This window comes from Chanodichthys erythropterus, chromosome 17, assembly GCF_024489055.1.
Source record: "Chanodichthys erythropterus isolate Z2021 chromosome 17, ASM2448905v1, whole genome shotgun sequence".
NCBI lineage: Eukaryota > Metazoa > Chordata > Actinopteri > Cypriniformes > Xenocyprididae > Chanodichthys > Chanodichthys erythropterus.
In genome coordinates, this window is record NC_090237.1 from 34,468,919 (window position 1) to 34,489,674 (window position 20,756).

At 36.4% G+C, this 20,756-nt stretch overlaps 1 protein-coding gene across 3 annotated transcripts in view; it reads right to left on the bottom strand.

The window, feature by feature from the left end:
• Positions 1–495: 495 nt before the first annotated feature.
• dock10 (dedicator of cytokinesis 10) overlaps positions 496–20,756 on the bottom strand; it is a 123,393-nt gene continuing 103,132 nt past the window's right edge. For all 3 annotated transcript variants that reach the window (XM_067365855.1, XM_067365857.1, XM_067365856.1), the window contains exons 39-56: positions 20,627–20,728; positions 19,265–19,374; positions 18,882–18,997; positions 17,939–18,076; positions 15,437–15,619; positions 15,177–15,287; positions 13,080–13,295; positions 12,917–12,974; positions 11,173–11,271; positions 9,637–9,743; positions 9,433–9,555; positions 9,234–9,347; positions 7,145–7,291; positions 6,817–7,027; positions 4,486–4,676; positions 4,042–4,142; positions 1,866–2,004; positions 496–1,219 (exon numbers count right to left, since the gene is read on the bottom strand). In XM_067365855.1, the coding sequence (XP_067221956.1) occupies positions 1,172–1,219; positions 1,866–2,004; positions 4,042–4,142; positions 4,486–4,676; positions 6,817–7,027; positions 7,145–7,291; positions 9,234–9,347; positions 9,433–9,555; positions 9,637–9,743; positions 11,173–11,271; positions 12,917–12,974; positions 13,080–13,295; positions 15,177–15,287; positions 15,437–15,619; positions 17,939–18,076; positions 18,882–18,997; positions 19,265–19,374; positions 20,627–20,728 (2,314 nt within the window). In that variant the 3' untranslated portion in view covers positions 496–1,171. The remainder of the gene's footprint in view (positions 1,220–1,865; positions 2,005–4,041; positions 4,143–4,485; positions 4,677–6,816; positions 7,028–7,144; positions 7,292–9,233; positions 9,348–9,432; positions 9,556–9,636; positions 9,744–11,172; positions 11,272–12,916; positions 12,975–13,079; positions 13,296–15,176; positions 15,288–15,436; positions 15,620–17,938; positions 18,077–18,881; positions 18,998–19,264; positions 19,375–20,626; positions 20,729–20,756) is intronic.

Genomic DNA, 20,756 nt, shown 5'->3' on the forward strand with positions numbered 1-20,756 from the left:
TATTAGCTGTGTGAACTTTGTTTATGCACTGTATTATAGTCGAAAGCTCAGGGGGGATGGGGAGCGCGCAATTTAAAGGGGCTGTGCACTGAATCGGTGCATAGTTAATGATGCCCAAAAATAGGCAGTTCATTAAAAAAAATTCATAAAAAAAAATCTATGGGGTATTTTGAGCTGAAACTTCACAGACACATTCAGGGGACACCTTAGACTTATATTACATCTTGTGAAAGAACGTTCTAGGGCACCTTTAACTTCTCTTTTTTTTTTTTTTTTTTTTTTAAATCTTACCACAAATGTTTGAATGGCATCATTGTTTCCACAAAAATATACGCAAAGTGAGCAGACGTCAACCAAATGATTCAATGCATTTTTTTTTTTAGCTGAAAATTATATTTTCACCTTTTTGTGTTTGTATTTTATCTCGTTAGTTTCACTTTTCCATTTTGGGCATTTTATTCAATCAATGTCATGCATTAGAAATGGACACAAACAATCATATATCATCTTTTAATATATAAAAAGAAACATTTTACATTTTAATTATTCTTATTTACAATTTACAACAGTACATGAAGTAACAGTAAAATGTTGTCAATCATAAAAAAAGTATAAAAAAGCACATTTGTTTTTGTAAAATGAATGAGCTGGGACTTTCAGAAGGTTAAGACGGATTTACATTCACTCAGGGACTAGAGATGTGTTCAACACGATTATGTGTAATACATAGAATGAAGCATGGCAACCTTACTCCTAAACAGTACCTCTAACCGTATTCAGATATCAGTGAAAAATACAACAGGAAGCAATGAAGTGAAAGCCCTATAAAATATTTGGAACAAGTGATTTGCTTAGTTGAACACAACTCAAGTTAATTAAGGTCACTGTTTTCTAAAAGAACAGCGTCTAGGAAAAAAGCATTTGATGCTATGTAAGTACTTCTTGAGATGGTATTGTTGAGTTTATGAAGGGGTGTGTGTGTGTATGTATGTGTGTGTTTGTGACAAAAAGACACAGTCGTATGTGTCATCCACAAGGCTACAATGCTTTTCCGTTTTGTCTATTTCTATTTCATTAAAATCACAAATTCTGTTACTCCCTCTAGTCAGAAAAACTCGGCAGCCATTTTGGAAGAAATGTCTGTGAGCAGTCTCCAAAACTCACTAGCAGCTCAGATGGCATTGTGTCGTTCTGTTCCTGGTAGTCTTATGTACGGAATCTTTGAACGGCAGAAAAAAACACGCAATCAACATACAGAGTAACTACTTACAAGCAAAGAGCAGAAAAAAGATCTAAAAATCAAGTTTTAAATGTAACATTTAAAGATGCAGTATGTAATATAGACAGCTAGTGGTTGAAATGGGTACTGCAGTCCACATTCAAAATATCGGAGAGATGTTTCCCCCGCCCCCTGGCTACAGCCAATTATTCTACTTTGAAATGTGTGTTCCATATCAGAATGTCTGTTTTTGGTTTGATACTTCTGAAGTATGTGAATGTAGCATGTTTCCTAAATATCTCTAGCAGTAGCACTTACCTTGACTAATATTCTTCTCCTATCTGTGTATTTATTTATTTATTTAAAAAAAAAAAAAAAAAATTTTCGCTATGAGCACTTTACTGACATAACTGTGACTTCACTCAGCACTTACATACTGTTGTTCTCATGTTGATTTAATTGATTCTACTACTCTCATTTGTAAGTCGCTTTGGATAAAAGCGTCTGCTAAATGTAAATGTAAATGTAAAATCTCTAAACATATTATTTGGTATTTATATGCTTTAGTAAAGAGCTACTGTATATATGATGCATTTGATCTTTAAATGCACATTTTTGTCTCGCGTCAGAGATCAAGTGGGCTGACCTGCTCATTCATGATGGCGGAGAGCTCGGTGAGCATGTCTTTATAGTGAGCTTTCATTTCCTCCTGATACTCCAACTGATCTTCTTTTATAAGACGCTCATTCACATTCAGGGCCTGCCCACATGCGTCTGCAAATTGCCTGCAGGACAAGAAAAGGAAATTAGAACTGCTGTCACTACAGTTTTGTGAAAAGCATTTTAAGCACTGTTGAGCAGATTCTTAAACACCTCTGATTGGCCATCGTGTTTAAACGCTCAACAGATATGTCTGTGATTGGCTACAATGATCAACGCTTCACATACCTGCAAACAAGTCACTTTTCAGTGAAATTTGCCGTTTTGAATCAAAATGTGTCATTTATGTGAATCGTGTAGATCCGATGATTTTTTTTTTTTCGGGGGTGGGGGGGTGTCAGGGTGTGTTTGCAGGCACAATAAATAAAAAATGGGCTACTTTCCCATAGACTGGAGACCATAAACGTCTCTCGAGCTGTCGTGATCTTTTATGCTGCTCTGTGGTGTGACTGACACATCGCTGTAGTGCTTCAGTTCAAACAGAGGCAGAGCGCGCGTGAACCCAAAATAAACATGAATAAATACTGAAGGTATGTTGAAAGATCCCCGTACAACTTACTGAAATCTGTATCATGTCATATGTAACGTTAATTGATCGATCATTGTTTCAACAGCGGAAAAACTATCTTGTAAAAATGTCACATTTACCATAACGTTTACCTCAGAAAAGCCATTCAATGTCAAAAAACTTGTTAGTCAGCTACAAAAATTAACTTAGAGAGGAACATTTTGATATGTATATATCCACTGTGACTATAGGCCATTGCGTATTCATGTACTTAACATGTGCTTCAATACTGAATGTATAAAACCGTTTTATGACGGCCACCATTTGAATGTTTAGGCCGATATTAAAAATGAGTAGAAACATAATTATGTCATTAAAATTTTATTATAAAGTTATTATAAAAACTTCTTTATGTGTAATTTATATGTAAGTAGCATACAAATCAATTAATTTTAACCTTTAATATTATAATGATGTACCAGCTGTGGTTCCCTGTATAGTTTACAGCATTAGTAGAGAGATATTTTTTCTTTTGAGGAAATTTGCCATGTATACTGTACCTGATGGGCCCCAAATTAATCATTACTGAATTGAAGGTAATCAAATCGAAATCAAATCACAAGCTTCTGAATCAAAATCAAATCCAATTGTGAAATTTGTGTCAATGCTCAGCCCTAGTGTCAATAATTTTTTTTTTAATTATTTTTATTTTTTTTACTAGAAGAACATGTTTTTTCCATTTATTTTCTTGTGGGAGTGCACCAGAATGCTTAGTTTATATGTTAAAATCATGAAAATTGCTGCCCCCAGAACCCCCTACTACTATTTACATTGTAAACATGTCACCTTTTTCACCACTTTGGAGTTTGCAGGTATGGCTTCAAAAACATGTAGATAGACACAGATACATACGGGACCATTTGAAAGCAGGCGTCTATCAGCGGATCTGTCTGTCAGAGAATATATTAGGGATCTGCTGATAGACGCCTGCTTTCAAACGCTCTGCTTTCATCTGTGTCTGTCTACATGTTTTGAAGCATTAATCAATGTAACCAATCACAGACATATCTGTTGAGTGTATGAACACAATGGCCCATCAGAGGTGTTTAAGAATCCACAACAGCACTCAAAATGAGATGCGGGTATCATCCCATTTTTTTTTTTTTAAATTTCAGTACCGACTTGGTATGGAAGTCTATATTTTTTACAACACTATTTGGTACACTGCCAAAAAAAGCCTTTAAGCAGTATCTTTCTTTATCTTCACGTACAAATTGAAAACCTCATTAAAACAATCTACTTATGGGCAATTTATCATAATTGTCCAGCTTTCCAAACAAATCAAACTTTTGTGGTCATTTAAACCTATATCCTTATTTCCTAGTGTTACTGTAAGTTACTTAATAAATGCAAAAGCAAGAGCATGGACCAAAAAGCAAACTCACAGAGAGATTCACACTCTCTGAGCGAGAGCAGAGAGAATTCAAATAAGAAAACACAACATATATGAGACTGCACATCTAGATGTGCGAGAGCAAAGGAAATTCGCTGTTTTTATAAATCCTTGATGGGGGATCAATGAATAATATAGTACCTGAAGATCTCTTTCAGGAGTTTGACTTGGTTGTCTGGGTATTTCTTGGCATTCTTCTCCTCAAGGAAGGCTCGGGCATAGGCCATGGGCCCTGCATTTACCTAAAAAACCCCAACAAACTTCATGAAATACATTCTTATTTTACAGTCTTATTAAAGATGATGGAATAGTTAATGCTAGTGCTACCAAAGTCATGAAAAAAAACGGTAAAGTCATTAATGTAAGTAATTAGAAACAGCTAGATGTGCAATAAACAATTTTAAATGCATGACGTGGAGATAAGGAACCACCTGACATGCATTCATGATGATGAGATATGACTGAAAGAGTAATTCAGGATATCTTCAATATATATTCAATATGTGCTCATACAACAGTGTCAGTGATCACTGACACTACGCTGTATGAGCACATATTGTAATGCTTGTGTGTGCATTGATTCACCTTAACACTGACACTGCCCTGAAGTTTCAGCTGGAGGCGGATCATGTCCACCTCCTCCATCTTGCACAGCTGATTGAGTTCAGACACTTTACGGCTCATCTCTTCGATCGCCACCTCGAGAGGGTTCATCTCTGTACTTTGCTGTTCCACCACCTCTATACGCTTCTTCAAGAAGGGAAAGCTAGAGCTTGCTGCAGAAGACACAGACAGGGTGTTTCATAAAACATGTAGTAGTAATTAAATTACAGTAATTACCCAACACTGTTTATGGGTCTTTTCAGTCTGTAACTTGTACATCAACTCTTTTTCTGTGCCAGGTTTGCAAAGAAATAAAAAAATATACATCTTTTAAGTTATGTTTTGCTGTCTATCGAGATTCTGTCAAATAACTATCATACTGTATCATAAAAATAAATATTAGTATCGGGCAGTCTTTCTATATTCTATTAAATACAGATATGTAGAACACACTGCAAAAAAATGATTTTCCTGCTCAGTATTTTGTCCGTAAAAAAAAAAAAAAATCATCAAATGAAGTAGGTTTAGGCTTAAAAGAGGAAAAAATATGTGCCAATGAGGTCAGAAAAATAAACTGGTAACACTTTACAATAAAGTCTCATTTGTTAACATTAGTTAATGTATTAACTAACATGTATTAACAGCATCTATTCATCTTTGTTAACATTAGTTAATAAAAATGCATTGTTCATGTTAGTTCACAGTGCATTAACTAATGTTAACAAATACAACTTTTGATTTTAATAAATATTTTAGTAAATGTTGAAATTCACATTAACTAAGATTAATAAATGCTGTAGAAGAATTGTTCATTCTTAGTCCATGTTAACTAATGTAGTTAACTAATGTTAACAAATGAAACCTAACTGTAGAGTTACCAAACTACACTTAAAGTAAAACGTTCATTTTTCTCACCCCATATTCTTTCTTGTTTTAAGCATAAACTCTCTTAAATTTGATCTGTTTTTCAGAAAACAATACTTAATTTCTTGTCATTTTGCTTCTCCAGTAAATGTATCTTGAATTATGAATGCTTATATAATTGTACTGTAAAACAAGACAAAAATTCTGAGCAAGTGCGCACCATGCTCACTGATTCACACTTTAGTCAATGTATCTGTGTCATTGTGTCAAACCATTTTACTTCTTTAAAGGTGCAATAGGAAAAAAAAATTGTCCGCTAGAGCTCGCTAGAGGCCTATTCAAAACAAGGGCGTAGCTTGATGACAGCAAGTTTGAGCGCGGAATCTTGGGACATGTGGTCTTCACCTCAACGGCGGGTGGAAAATAATTGGGATAGGACTCAGGAAGAAATCATGTTCATGGATGTGATTATTAACGTTACTGTAGTATGAAGCAGAGCAGGACCAAGTGTTGTGGGAACTGAACGAGGCCGCTGGAGCGATTGCGCAACACACGCCTCAACAAATGTATTGTATGATGGAGAAAATGCTGTATTACTGTTACTAAAAATAACGCTGCATCTGATAATGCTATGTTAGCTACTTCACAAAATAGTGTTTTTCTCTGAGGCATGGTAAAGCATGGTACTCCCAAAAAAATCAAGAAAATTAGATTTAAACAATAAGACTAAACATGTTGAGCTATATAACAATCATTAGTTTTCTGTCTATAAATGTAACAACACAGTTGTTCCCTTGTCTATAAAACATGTAAATATTAAAGTGTCTGGTGTTTCCATGGTTTCTACAAAATAAAATCGGAAACCGCGGGTAAGATGCAATTGACAGCCGACTCCTCACACGTCCCGGAGCCTTGGTTAAAATTTTCATTTCATTTTCTCATGATTTACAAATAGTTGGAAACATTAGGGATATTGTAGGTACTCAAGTGAACAAAATATATAAACACTGGCCTAGTGGTTTTTGGATATTTTACTGCAAAAAAATTTACATTTTGCACCTTTAATGCAATGTATTTATGATTTAAAATTGCTCTAACTTTTTATTTTTTTATAAAAAAAAAATAATGAAAATATGCAGAAAATAATCTGTCCCCTCCTTGAAAGTTCACTGAAATAACTTCCCTATGATATCACACCAATCTCTGCGACATAATTTTGAAGGCTGAAAAATGTTTGTAATTATCCAACTATTAACAATGGCTTACACAGCCAAACATCCTAAAAGTAATAGGAAGAGAGGAAGGAGGAAGCTGAGTGCTTGAAAACAAAGGCAGTCCTTGCTGAGTTTCTGCTTGACCGGCTCTAGATAGGAGGAGTGTGTTTATTTTAGTGGCCATGTCAAGCAGAAGCTAATGGTTCAGTTGTGAGGTTGATTTTAAGTGCCTTACTGGTCAGGATGGTTTTTCTTTTGCACTGTTCCTCCACATCCCCATGCTTTTTTCCAGACAGAGTGAAAGGCGTCTCAAAGACAAAGCGACTGATGTTGTGATGGCGCTCAAAGTCGGTCTTCTTCTCCAGCTGCTCCTTTTCATTAAAATAAGGCACTACATAGGTCACCTGAATGTAGGCAAATTTGGGGTCCAGGTCTTTAGGATTCACCTGTGAAAAAAATGGTCATCCTAATTATTATAAAAGAGATTTACTATGATTCAGACAAGATATTATTCCTGGAGAGTAAGAAGGAAAAAGTGGTATGGAGTTAGGAGGTGGACACACCTTGTTGGAGTCTTGGATCATCTTGACGTTATCAGCTCCAAACTTGTCTGAGTAGAGTTTGAGGAGTCTTTGAGAAATCTCTGACAGTCCTGTGAGCTTCGGCTCCTTATAGATAAACTCCTTACTCTCCTCTTCCTCAAAGAAGCCCTGTCGAACACAACACTGCACATGACCTAGAGATCGCGAGTATATTTCACAGGCAGGAAGAAGTGTATCACAGCACTCACTGAAGCCCGATTTGAGATCGGTATTAAAGTTAAAACAACAGTAAATGCAACACGCTGTTAAAACGACAGCAGTGTTTGACAAAGCACAATGATTTCAACTTTTAATGAAGGTTAACATCACATTTAGATGCCTCTGTCTGATTTACCTAAAGCATTCACTTAGCGCTCACAATGTACACATAAATGCTCAGGATTAGAGGTCAGGATTCCTTTTCAGGAGAAGTGTGGTGCATGTTTTATCAAACCACGTGTGACATGATATGTCACACACGTTATTAGCATGTAGGGAGAGATTATGAGTGTTAAACCATGAAAGGGTGAGAGCAGAACAACTTAAACGAACCAAAGATGAGAAAACTTACCACTGCCTGATATATACAACACACAGGAGAGAATAGAAAAGTGTTTAAATGCACTGATTTCTGAGATATTTATTTGCTTTCAAATACTTGGATTAATAAAACTTGGCTAATTAATTGTACTCATACTAGTCATACTCATTCATGGAGACCGAGGCGGCAGAAAGCGCATCCTGTTTGTTTTCTTTATTTTACAAAGGTACAATGATTTCATGTTATTGTTTGTTTACACAAATAAAAGCAGACCCTTTAAAGTTTTGAATGATATATTAGTCTTATATGAATTTACAAATATCACTAAAAATATAATGTAATCATGGATCATGTCAGTTATTATTGCTCCATCTGCTATCTTTCGCTATTGTTCTTGCTTGCTTACTTAGTCTGATGATTCAGCTGTGCACAGATCCAGACGTAAATACTGCCTGCCCTTGTGTAATGCCTTGATCATGGGCTGGCATATGCAAATATTGGGTGCGTACATATTAATGATCCCAACTGTTACGTAAAAGTCGGTGTTATGTTGAGATTCAGAGGTTTCTGGAGGTCTTTTAAACAAATGAGATTTATATAAGGAGGTAAATTTAATTTTTAATTCTAGGGCACCTTTAATAACAAATATTATAATGTATCACCATTTATGCTGGGATCTGTAGGTTGTGGCTAGGTAACATGAACTTAAAAGTGGAACATGGAAATCTCAGATGTACTGAAAAAAAAGTTTTATACTTTTTATTTGTTAAACGCTGAGGCTAATGTATTTCCTGTGTGCAGTAAAATGTCCTGATGTGTGGGCTATGCAGTGTTCTCAGCTATTTTTTCTCCTTATTTTTCTCAGCGATATGCTTGTTGTTTCCCAGAGTTTTGACGTGTTTTATATACTTAATAAATGTTTCTTTATTAAGTATATAAAATTCCCCCCCCTGGGTGGAAACAGGGCCTAAGTAAGGATTATTTACTGATCTAATTTTTTTGAGGAGGCAATGCCCATGATGAAAGTAAACAGATTTGGTTTGCAGTTTGTAATTGAGAGCTTTAGGGCCCCCTGGACTTAAATTGAGTTTATTAACTAGACTTGAGGAGTTGGGGTGAAGAAGGGATGCTGGAAGAGATTTAGGCCATCTGAATTTCAGAGCAGCTGACTGATTTTCAGAGTGGATTTTCTCTTGAGTAAGTGGTTAAGAGCTGGGTAATGGAGGCTCCACTTCATGTCACTGTATGTCCTAGATCAACAAAGTTTTGGCCGAGTGCATGTGGATCTGTTTGTGATTTGGTTTGGTCAGACAAAGATGTGCTAATGTGAATTCACACATTTGGTGTGAATAAGTCGTAAGGTTAAAATTTCCACATTAAAAATAATGCTAATACTAATTAAAAGGTCAGTTTCAGGATCGGAATTGGGAACCAGTGGGTTGAGGTAACAACTGCACATTTGCACAATTGTTTTACAATTTTTTTTTATAGAAAATATGATTTCAAGAGTTGAGTGATTGAGTGTCTCACCTGTCCATAGAAAGCCACACGATAGTACCGACCAAACAGACGTTTCTCTGAGTGCACCACCTCTGTCACCTTCAGGTATGAGCGGTGAATGTCATAGTACAGCTCCGATAACCGCTATTGGACACACACATAAACACACCATTGATAAACAAGTTCCCTCATGTTTTTTTAATAGTCCAACAATAAACAATCTATGTACCTTGAAATCTCGTCTCTTCTCAAAGACAGCTATAACAGGTTTGTTGATCTCTGCAATGAGCTCATATCTCTCAGACTTCCAAAGGTAATCTACGCACATCTCTAACTGCTCCACCAGCGTGTCCTACAGAACAGAGATTATATAGTGTCTATGAGAGTTATTTAAAACTATTTTTCCTCTATAATGTGTAAAGTGAGAATGCACCTCTGTGTAAGGAGTGTCCTGAGTGCCAGCGTCTTCTTTCATTGCTCCCTCTTCTTTAACATTAGGAGAGATATTCATGAAGGCGGCCCAACCCATACTGAATGATGCTGCAGTTTAATACACAAAGCACAGGTTATTAATTCGTCCATCATCCATCAGTTCATCCATTAACCCATTAGTCCTCATATTCCCTCCAATACAGCATGAATCCACTCATCCATTCATTTTCCATTTAGTATTTACTCATCTATGCATCCATCAGTTCGGCATACGATCAATCTTCACATTCAAACATCCATCAATCAAATTATCACTCCACTTTACTGTTAAAGTCTGTTAAATCATACAGTAACAATCACACAATAACTTAATTAAATAATCAAGGCTACTATTAATTGTAAACAAACACTTTGCATTGTGATAATATGTGGCACATTACAAGGATGTCTGTGTCTTCAAGCAGTATTTGCTTGAATCATGAAAACATTAGGTGAGCTGGAAACAGGGAGTGCTTGTGGGCTCTTTCATTCACATTCACGTGCAGTGATGTTCACATCCCGATTTTTACAGGCTTTCAGGTACCTCGCACAAGCAAATATTCAGGAAGACATCTTTAGAAAAATAGAACAAATTAAACTAAAATAAAACCTTTACAAATGTACCTGATTATAACTGATTAACACATTACCTTTCTGAGCGCAACAAGCCCTTTCTAAGTGTCCGAATTCTATTTGGAACCACTGTATTTGATAAACGCGGTATAAATGTGTATTCTGTTTGCACACACTTGCTTCCTGTAGTTCATTTAATAATAATAATAAATAAATAAATAAAACAAGCTGACAAATGCTGTCTTTACAGGTAGTACAATTACTACCTACTACTTAAGAGCCTGACTGAAACATTTACTTTCATACACAGCAAAAAATTTTTCTTTACAAGGATGTTTACATTGCTTTTTTCTGCATAAATACATAAACATCCCTAGAATTTAGTTGAGAAGCAACATTACATGCAATAGAATACAATATTTTCACTGGAAATCTAGCAAACGTAGGTTTATGCTGCAAGGTTTATGTTAGATTTCTCTGAAAATAAGTCTTGTGCAAAAGGCACATTAAATGCTTCATAAGAACATCTGGAAACTTCATATTAGTCTTTCGCACAGTGCTGTAGATTTCGCAAAAACTGCCTGTGAAGTCACTGACTGACTGAGCAGCAAGGATGCAAAGCTTGTATGTAACTAAGATCATTTACCTAAACATTTTAGGGGATTTGTTCTTTGTCCCATTTGCCTTTGCTTTGCTTACTGGGAGCATTAATTTCTGTAAAGCTGCTTTTCACATAAAACAATATGTGAAAAGTGCTACACAAACAAAACTGACTTGCCATGTATGGTCAGGGTAAACTAAGCTGCTTGAAGAAGCACAAAGGTAGCTCTTATAATAAATCAATGTAGTTTAGACAGTAAGACACATTCAGACCCCGGATGGGGTAAAGTATACTGCAGGTCGGGGCAGGCGGAGGTGCACTCACATTCTCCATCTTGGGGAGTTAGTAAGGGGCTACAGTTAATTACACAGGCTCCCTCTTTGCTCACACTTGAGATCCGACCCTTCTCAGACTTCCAGTAACCTGTGATTGCAGAGTGGCATCAGGTTTAACACAGGTTTACTTGCAAACTTGGGCTGGGCAGTATGACAGTATGTGTGTGTCGGTTGGAAATTTTTTTGCTATATTGTTAGGACAGATGAAATGATAAGAAGTAGCATTTGTATCATTTTTATTCACTGAACTTCCAGCAAAAAAAAAAAAAAGAAAAAAAAAAGTGATATATGCTGTTACCATTATATTCAATTAGTAGGTTTGTCAAAAGTACCGATTTCGATACCAGGTTGGAACTGAAATTTTAAAAATGTGACGACACCAGCATTTCCCCCTAGCATTTTGAGCAATGTTGAGCAGATTATGACTAACTAAAACACCTCGATTGGCCATTGTGTTCACACGCTCAACTGATATGTTCAAACGCTTCAAAAACATGCTGTAAATAGAGATCTGTGACGCTCCTCGCCGAGCGCTTATGCAGATACATACGGGGGCATTTGAAATCAGCATCTATCAGCGGATCCATCTATCAGTGGATAAATTAGGGATCTGCTGATAAACACCTGCTTTCCTTCAGTAGCCAATCACAGACATATTAATTAATTCCTTAATTCCTTACATTTATATAGCCCTTTTCTGTTTACTCAAAGCGCTTTACATACGGAAGGGGGAATCTCCTCAACCACCACCTATGTGCAGCATCCACCGGGATGATGTGATGGCAGCCATATTACGCCAGAACGCCCACCACACACTAGCTTATTGTTGGAGAGGAGACAGAGTGATAAAGCCAATCAGTGTATGGGGATGATTAGGAGGCCATGATGGACAGAGGCCAATGGGCAAATTTGGCCAAGATGTTGGGGTAACACCCCTACTCTTCTTGAAGGACTCTTCTTTTTTTAATGACCACAGAGAGTCAGGACTTCAGTTTAATGTCTCAACCGAAGGACAGTGCTTTTTGACAGTATAGTGTCCCCATCACTATACTGGGGTGTTAGGACCCACACAGACCACAGGGTGAGCACTCCCTGCTGGCCTCACTAACACCTCTTCCAGCAGGAACCCAGGAGGTCTCCCATCCAGGTACTATCCAGGCTCAACCCTGCTTAGCTTCAGTGGGCAACCTGTCTTGGGCTACAGGGTGATATGGCTGCACAACATATCTGTTGATCGTGTGAACACAATGACCAATCAGAGGTTGAAAAGGAAGAAATTCTGGTATCGTCACAATTTTAAAAATGTAGTCAGTACTTTTGACAACCCTATCAATTAGTCATTTTGGTCATACTGCCCATCCCTATTTCAAACTTAGAACGAAGGCAAGTGCTCTAATGTAAACATGCCAGCATGCACATGCAAGAGCCAGACAATCAGCCAGAACCAGAGCAAAGAGAATGCATGTAATGACAAGGCCACAAAAACTCACAGTATAAGGAATAGAGCAAGTGGCAGGAAGTAGCTAGGAGCATTTCTCATTCATTATGAAGTACAGTGCTGAAAAAACAACAACAACTGAGCAGCAACAGTCAAGGAGCATGCCAAAAGAAAGCTCAATAGGGAGGTTATTTATGCTGTGTTTGCAAAAAAACAAACAAACAACAAACAAAAAACAACAGCAACAAAAAAAAAAACATCGACATTAGCAGGCATCAAATACTGAGGTACTCACCTCTCCTCCTCAGAGACTCTGCTATAAGAGCTGAGATGTGGATATAGCACATAGCCGCCTGAAGTGGACAATGAAAAGAGTTTTTAAAATTTCATAGGTTAAAGTTCACATAAACCTTCTCATACTGAAGTTCATATAAACTTCTTTTTCTTATCATTTTGACCTCAGATAGGTCTCCATTTCTAACATGGATCTTGGCCATGCTTTCTAGCCAGGTGCGTCTGAGCTCAGGTGTGCTGGCGTAGGAGTTAGCGAGACTATACTGCAGGTCCGCCAACATTTCTGGGTCCTTTTCATGCTCTTTCATTTGGGAGGTGGCCATTAGGACAGTGCGTATCCTCTTGGTAAGGTCCTTCACCTCAGCTGGGAATGTTGTGTTCTGGAAAAAAGCAAATTATCTATTGTTTAATGTTATAATTTTTTACCAATACAGTGCTAGATAATGTATTTGGGCTGTTCTTGACTTCTCTGACTGAAAATCTCCTCTGTCGTTGCTCTCAAATATTGTATGAATACATTTAAATGAAAGCTTGTTTCCGTAATTGTGGTAATTGGTAATTGTGACTTTTTATCTCACAATTCAGAGACTTTTTTTTTTTCTCAGAATTGTGTGATAAAAACTCGCAATTGCATGTTATAGAGTCAGAACTGTGAGATATACAGTGCCACAATTCTGTCTCTGAGCTCTTCAGGCAGTTCCTTTCACCTCATGATTCTCATTTGCTCTGACATGCACTGTGAGCTGTAAGGTCTTATATAGACAGGTGTGTGGCTTTCCTAATCAAGTCCAATCAGTATAATCAAACACAGCTGGACTCAAATAAAGGTGTAGAACCATCTTAAGGATGATCAGAAGAAATGGACAGCACCTGAGGTAAATATATGAGTGTCACAGCAAAGGGTCTGAATACTTAGGACCATGTGATATTTCAGTTTTTCTTTTTTAATAAATCTGCAAAAATGTCAACAATTCTGTGTTTTTCTGTCAATAAGGGGTGCTGTGTGTACATTAATGAGGAAAAAAATGAACTTAAATGATTTTAGAAAATGGCTGCAATATAACAAAGAGTGAAAAATTTAAGGGGGTCTGAATACTTTCCGTACCCACTGTATATACACTCGCTTTACCCTGGTCTTTTTTTTCTTAAAATAAGACTTTATAACTTTGCAAGTTTTAATCTCACAACTCTGAGAAAAAAGTCAGAATTTTAAGTTAAAAAGTCGCAATCATCTTTTAGATTTTTTTTATTCCATGGCGGAAACAAGCTTCAATAGATAAGTGCACTAAGCTGTATCGCAAATTTGTTTTTTGTTTGATTGACAGATGCATTGCCAAAGCAATGGCGCAAAACACAACGTTAGGTTCAATACGAAATTGAGGTGGGATGGATGTCTATGTAATTAATGAGAAACACTAATTCATCATTGTAATTAAAACAGTAATAGACATTTGATATAGAGTGCAATAAAGCAAGATAATTCATCAATTTATTGGCTATTACTATTGTGTATGTGTATCCTTAAATTTATACACAAAGTGATGCTACTGAAAAATGTCACTACTTGTAGTAAGTTACTCCCCCAAACCTAGTACATTAACCCTGTGGACTACTTTTACAGTGCTATTTTATTGTCATTTTTAGATGACAGCACTAAATGACATTCTATGGAAAAGAACAATGCCTAACATTAGCTTTTAGGTATTTCAAGATAAATGCTTATCTTCGCAAAATTGTGCAAGCATAAGTATGAAAGCAGTGCTTCAGCAAACTGCAAAAGCCACGGCTCTATACAGAAAATAGTGAATTACCCAAGTATGTCCTTTGGTAATGGCCACAATAAAGATGTTATCAGAAGTGAGCTACTGAGGACTATCACAAACTTGATTGTTGTGAAATCTGCTTTATAAATCTGTTGTGTGTCTGCCACTGCAAGGGAAACTTGCATAAAGTTTGATACAGTTTTAGTGCATTTTCTGCTGAATTTATTTGCAGCTCATGACAAAACTCAACTTAGAGCATGTCTTTTGCTAGAAAGAAACATGCTGATTATGTGTACAGTGTCAAATATGATACCAGTTAGCATTGGCCACTTAACATGCTGCAGCTGTGTGAAACAGGCCTATCCCAGCTTAATAAGCAGAGATAACCAAATTCATAGTTTGATCTTGTGGTTTGAAAATGGTCGCTATTTTTTTCAATTCTGTTTGGTTTTGCAGATATTACACTGCAACTTTAAGTGTTATTTTTGCGAGTCTCACTTTGAGTGGCGTGTCTCCATTGGCAAAGTTGTTGATGATGGCCAGAGACTGCTGGAAGCGCGAACCACCGATACCTGCATCAGCGATCAGCTGACTCACAGCTTTAATCACCTGGAGGAGAAGAAAGGAAAGAATCCACATAGGTTTCTTTGTCTGTCGTTCACGTTCAATCCCCAAACCAGCCAGCAAGCCATTTTAAACCCTAACACATATATCTATCTACACAAATGCATCCACATACTAAAGTAACAGAAGATTACCTGCAGGTGTGAGCGGACGATGCACTTGCCCTTTGTAAACTCAAAGTTCCTCCTCATGAGGAAGTAGAGCAGCGCAGCGGCTTCGGTCTGAGTGGAGCTGGAGCGATGGCTACAGCACTTCAGGATCTCATAACACAGACTGCCGCACAGATCTGCTTTACCCTGGAAAAATGTGGATGGGAACTAAAGAGGAAGAGCACATGAAAAAGAGTCAGCAATCAGCACAGATTTCTGCAGGGTTTCATTTCAATTTTGTTGCTTTTTAATGAACTCTCCAAAATTTTTCAGGTAGTTCAGGTGTGTTTGATTAGGATTATATCTTCAGTAAATTTAGATAGAGCACTACGGGTTCAAACGGTAGCGTCTGGACCAACCAGACACAAAATTATTCATTATATTTAATGAATAATCCAGAAACTGACTCTCTCAAAGTTCTGTGAACCCATCCCCCTAAACTGCAACTAGCATCCCAAATGAAGCTAACACACAGACAGAACTAGGTGTCCTGCTACAGGACACTAGAAAACTGATAAGAACTTTTTATGACTGTCAGGAATTTGTGACTCTGACTTAATTCTTGTTGAGAAGGACAAATAAACCCTTTTTATCTAACCCTAACTACTTGAGAAATGTATAAACATGTATCTAATTTTCCCCATCTTATGATCTTCATTTTATAGGGTTTGGCCTATGTATTAATTCTCTCTTTTGAACTCTTTTGGTATTATTGTTTCAGAGTTGCATAATATGGTTAACTAAAATCACATGGGTAGCATGTTTGGTATCGATGGACTCGATGGTATCGATGGACCTGTGCCTTCGGATTGTTTCCTATTTGTCAATTTATGTTACATGTTGCTAACTCTGTGACACATATTATATACATAGTATTATGAGAATCTAGAAGGTTCTTCTCTCAAACATCCAATCCAATGTATTATGCTAATATCTTGCTACAGAACAAAGACTCAAGATGGTGTGGCATCTTCACCCCTTAAAAATCACTGATCACAAGACCACACTCTCGTCCCCCTCCTCTCTCTTCTCTTTTTCTCTTTTACTGAGAAATTCTGATGTGAAGATGATGCTGAACTAGAAGCTTCTAAGGAACTCCAAGCTTGTGCCAGGCTTCGGCCTAGACCTTCCATTCACCAAAGATCCTCTGAATCTGAAATATTCCACAGGAGCCTCCACAAATTGCATCAGGACAGTTTTAATTCAAATTGGTGAGACATGCAATTCAATGGTTTGGTCTACTAAAGACCAAATGGTTTGGTCTACTAAAGGGGAGCCAAATGAAGGGTTGCGCTCTTTTAATTCAGCTAAGAGGTCACGGCATGCTGTATTAATTTTATACTGGTCACAAGTCTTCATGTGATATGAATTTGCAAGATGGAGTTTAATTCGCATGAATTTATAAATGTAAGTAGAACAATTCCTTTTTATGTGATAAATTACACACATTTACGTCATGTATGAAAAAATAATCGAATATATATTGTAAACAAACTTTGTTTAATAGGTGGTATGTTAGTTAAAAGTGACTACCTGTAGGGTCCAGTGAAGAGACAGTGATTAAATTACCAGCAGTAAATAAGTTATAGGGTGATGGTGCTGCATTGTAAGCTAACATTCCAAGTGAAGATAACAAGGAAATGACATGCCTATTGTCACTTCCTTCAATCAAATGATCAACACAATTACTTAACTTTAAGTGCTCTGCTCTTCAGAGTGGGTAGAGCACAGAAATGCTCTACACAAGGAATGCGACAGCTGAAACACATGTCTTGCATACGTCTGTGCGTAGTGGTTCTTGAAGCACTGACTCCAGCTGCAGTCCACTCTTTGTGAATCTCCCCCACATTTTTGAATGGGTTTTGTTTCACAATCCTCTCCAGGGTGCGGTTATCCCTATTGCTTGTACACTTTTTTCTACCACATCTTTTCCTTTCCTTCGCCTCTCTATTAATGTGCTTTGACACAGAGCTCTGTGAACAGCCAGCCTCTTTTGCAATGACCTTTTGTGTCTTGCCCTCCTTGTGCAAGGTGTCAATGGTCATCTTTTGGACAACTGTCAAGTCAGCAGTCTTCCCCATGATTGTGTAGCCTACAGAACTAGACTGAGAGACCATTTAAAGGCCTTTGCAGGTGTTTTGAGTTAATTAGCTGATTAGAGTGTGGCACCAGGTGTCTTCAATATTGAACCTTTTCACAATATTCAAATTTTCTGAGATACTGAATTTGGGATTTTCCTTAGTTGTCAGTTATAATCATCAAAATTAAAAGAAATAAACATTTGAAATATATCAGTCTGTGTGTAATGAATGAATATAATATACAAGTTTCACTTTTTTAATGGAATTAGTAAAATAATAATCAACTATAATCAACTTTTTGATGATATTCTAATTATATGACCAGCACCTGTAGTTTACAACTGGTATGCACCCAATAAAAATAAAAATCCAGGATTTGAACATATATGAAGAGAAAGGGTTTAACCTTCTGAATAAAGAGTCGCAGTGCAGTGAAAACGTGTCTGAGGGTGGTGGTGGACTGGTTGATCTGGAAGAACAGCAGGTACGTGTCAAAAACTTTTTTCATCAAAGAGTTTTGCCCTTCATCGTGCTGCAACTGTTTCTGTAGTAGAAGAGAAGGTAGCAGGAGTTAGTCATCTTAGACGAAACACACTATGCGTCCACCAGATGGCAACGTAATGCCTTTACAATCAGAATGTACAGTCTTAGAATGTCTGCATCACTTATTGAATGTTGCCTTAATAGTATTTGCATTGATTATACTGGCAAACAAGATTGTGAATTTCACAGTGACTCAATTTTTGGCCTTTTCACAACCCATCACATCACAAACAGGACAGTGTTAAGACATTTGGTATAATCTTGAATTAATATCAAAATTGTTATTAAACTTAAGATAATGTTGGAATATGCACCTTGACAGCTGTGAAGTAAATTTATTTGAAAATACTATTATTTAGAAAATATTTGAAATACTTTTGTCCACCTAATCAAAGTCAGTGCAGGTATATATATATATATATATATATATATATATATATATATATAGATATATATATATATATAAACTACTTATTCAAAGATTTCTAGAAAACATTTCAAAATATTTTAAAAAGATTTTTAGACATTCTCACTGTCAATTATTTTCATCCATATGAAAATAATTAAATATTTTTATATAAATTCTCCTCTCTGTGCATAAGTTTTTCGATATTGAGTATTTTTTGACTAAAAATAGATTTTATTTTATTTTTTTAGTTATTAGGAGTTTTTATGTTATTTCACCAAGCGCAAATCCCAATTCACATACTTCTAGTAAGTATGAAAAGCATGTACTTCCCAAATATTATGTTCAGAGTGTATTTTGGGATATATTTCCATGTCATAAAAGGATATGTCTATATTACCTTGTGATGATGAACAAACAGGTCCAGAACATCCAGCACGGTCAGGGCTACTTCAGTAGAAAGGTTAGCCTCAATGTCTGTAGGGTTGACATTTTCTCCTTCAGGAGCATTTCCATCTAAAAACACATTACAGCTGTTTTAATTTCTCATGAAATCTGAAAAAAAAAAATCACTTTAAAACATGTCCAGATCCTATGCATTGCTATCCACTCTGAGCCACCGTATTTTTACTCTATTGTGACCAACAATGATAAACATACTTAAATGTTCAATAAATGTTCATGACTCAATAAATGGTCAATTCAATGATTCTAATTTCACCATATTTATCTAAACCCCACAATAGAAGTTTTCATTGGCAGTTGGATTGAGTGTATTTTTACCTGTCTCCATCATATGCAGAAGTTTGGGGTTTGCAAGGGCGTTCTTCCCCCTGATGATGGGCATGGTCTGGGAGCGGTGGTGTCTATGCCCATCCTGAGCAGACTGAATCCTGGGTACAACAGCAGTAGGGGTTAAACTCATTAGTAACAGAAATAACAATCTAGTTGTCATGACAATAGCAGAGAAAAAAATTATTCAATTCCCCCATTTTCTCCCTCTATTTCTTTCAGTGATTACAGACTGTCAAGAATATTTTAAAATTTAGGCTCTTAGTAAACTGTGAATACCCGTGCAGTTTTAAAACATTTTAGCTAAAAAATAAACACTAAAGAGTCATTTAATATCTTTGTAACAACAGAGAAATATCAACTATATTGGGAGGTGAATGAGAGGGACTCGCTGGATACAGACAAAAATGGTTCCCACACTATGGATGTAACTGAAAATGTCTGTGAAAAGACATGATGAGCTATGATATTTACACAGGATGGATCCACTTTACATTAAGGGTCTTTAAGTACTATGTACTAACATATAAAGGAATCATTTCATTCAATGCACTTATTCTCTTATTAACTTTTTCTCTACATAAAGCTGGATATGCTTTATGCTGTAATATATTTGCATATATACAAAAACAACATATAGAGCAAATCTCAACTGCCTGGTTTTTTAATTTGTCGCAAAATGTAACTATATTATTGCCCAGCTCTTATGTATAAATTTGATATATAAATGTGTCCAACTTCATTCGCATACATATAGTTCATTCACATAAAGTGATAAATGCTATATAGCATATAGCTATATAGCAACTGTTTGATTGCTTGTATCGTCACAAAATGTAAACTATATTATCTCCAAGCTCTAATTTGATAACTGTGTATATGAGGCATGGATATATTAAGGTATTTTAAACACAAACTTCATGATTTTCTGTAAAGCTGTTTGAAACAATGTGTATTGAGAAGAGTTATGTACTTTAAAAAAAAAGTTTAATTTGACTTATTGTGTACATAATGTACATGTTTATACTTAAAAACACCTGCATGTAATTATATCTACAATTAATAATGTAGTTATTACACTATAATTACACTGTTGACCTCTACCCCTTAAACCTACACACACCACCAAACCTGTCCCTAACCTTACCCGTACCCCACCTTTTTTTTTTTTTTTACATAAAGACACCATATATAACGTGGGACCCACAGGGACAAATGCTTTATGAATGTGTTAGAATGTTATAATCAGGATTAAAATATTTTAGTTAAGAAATGCAATTATTAAATCTATGTATGGCACACATCATATTAGGTCATTTTTGGGAGCTCTGTGTAGACTTGTTAGGTGTTTACCATTGAGGTAGGAGCCCTGAAGACTGGTAGGACACGTTAGACCCCTTCAGGGTGCCATTGTTCTGTGTGGCCTGAGCCAGCTTAACTGCGGCCGCTAGCTTCCTGTGCACACAACCAGCCAATTAGAGCA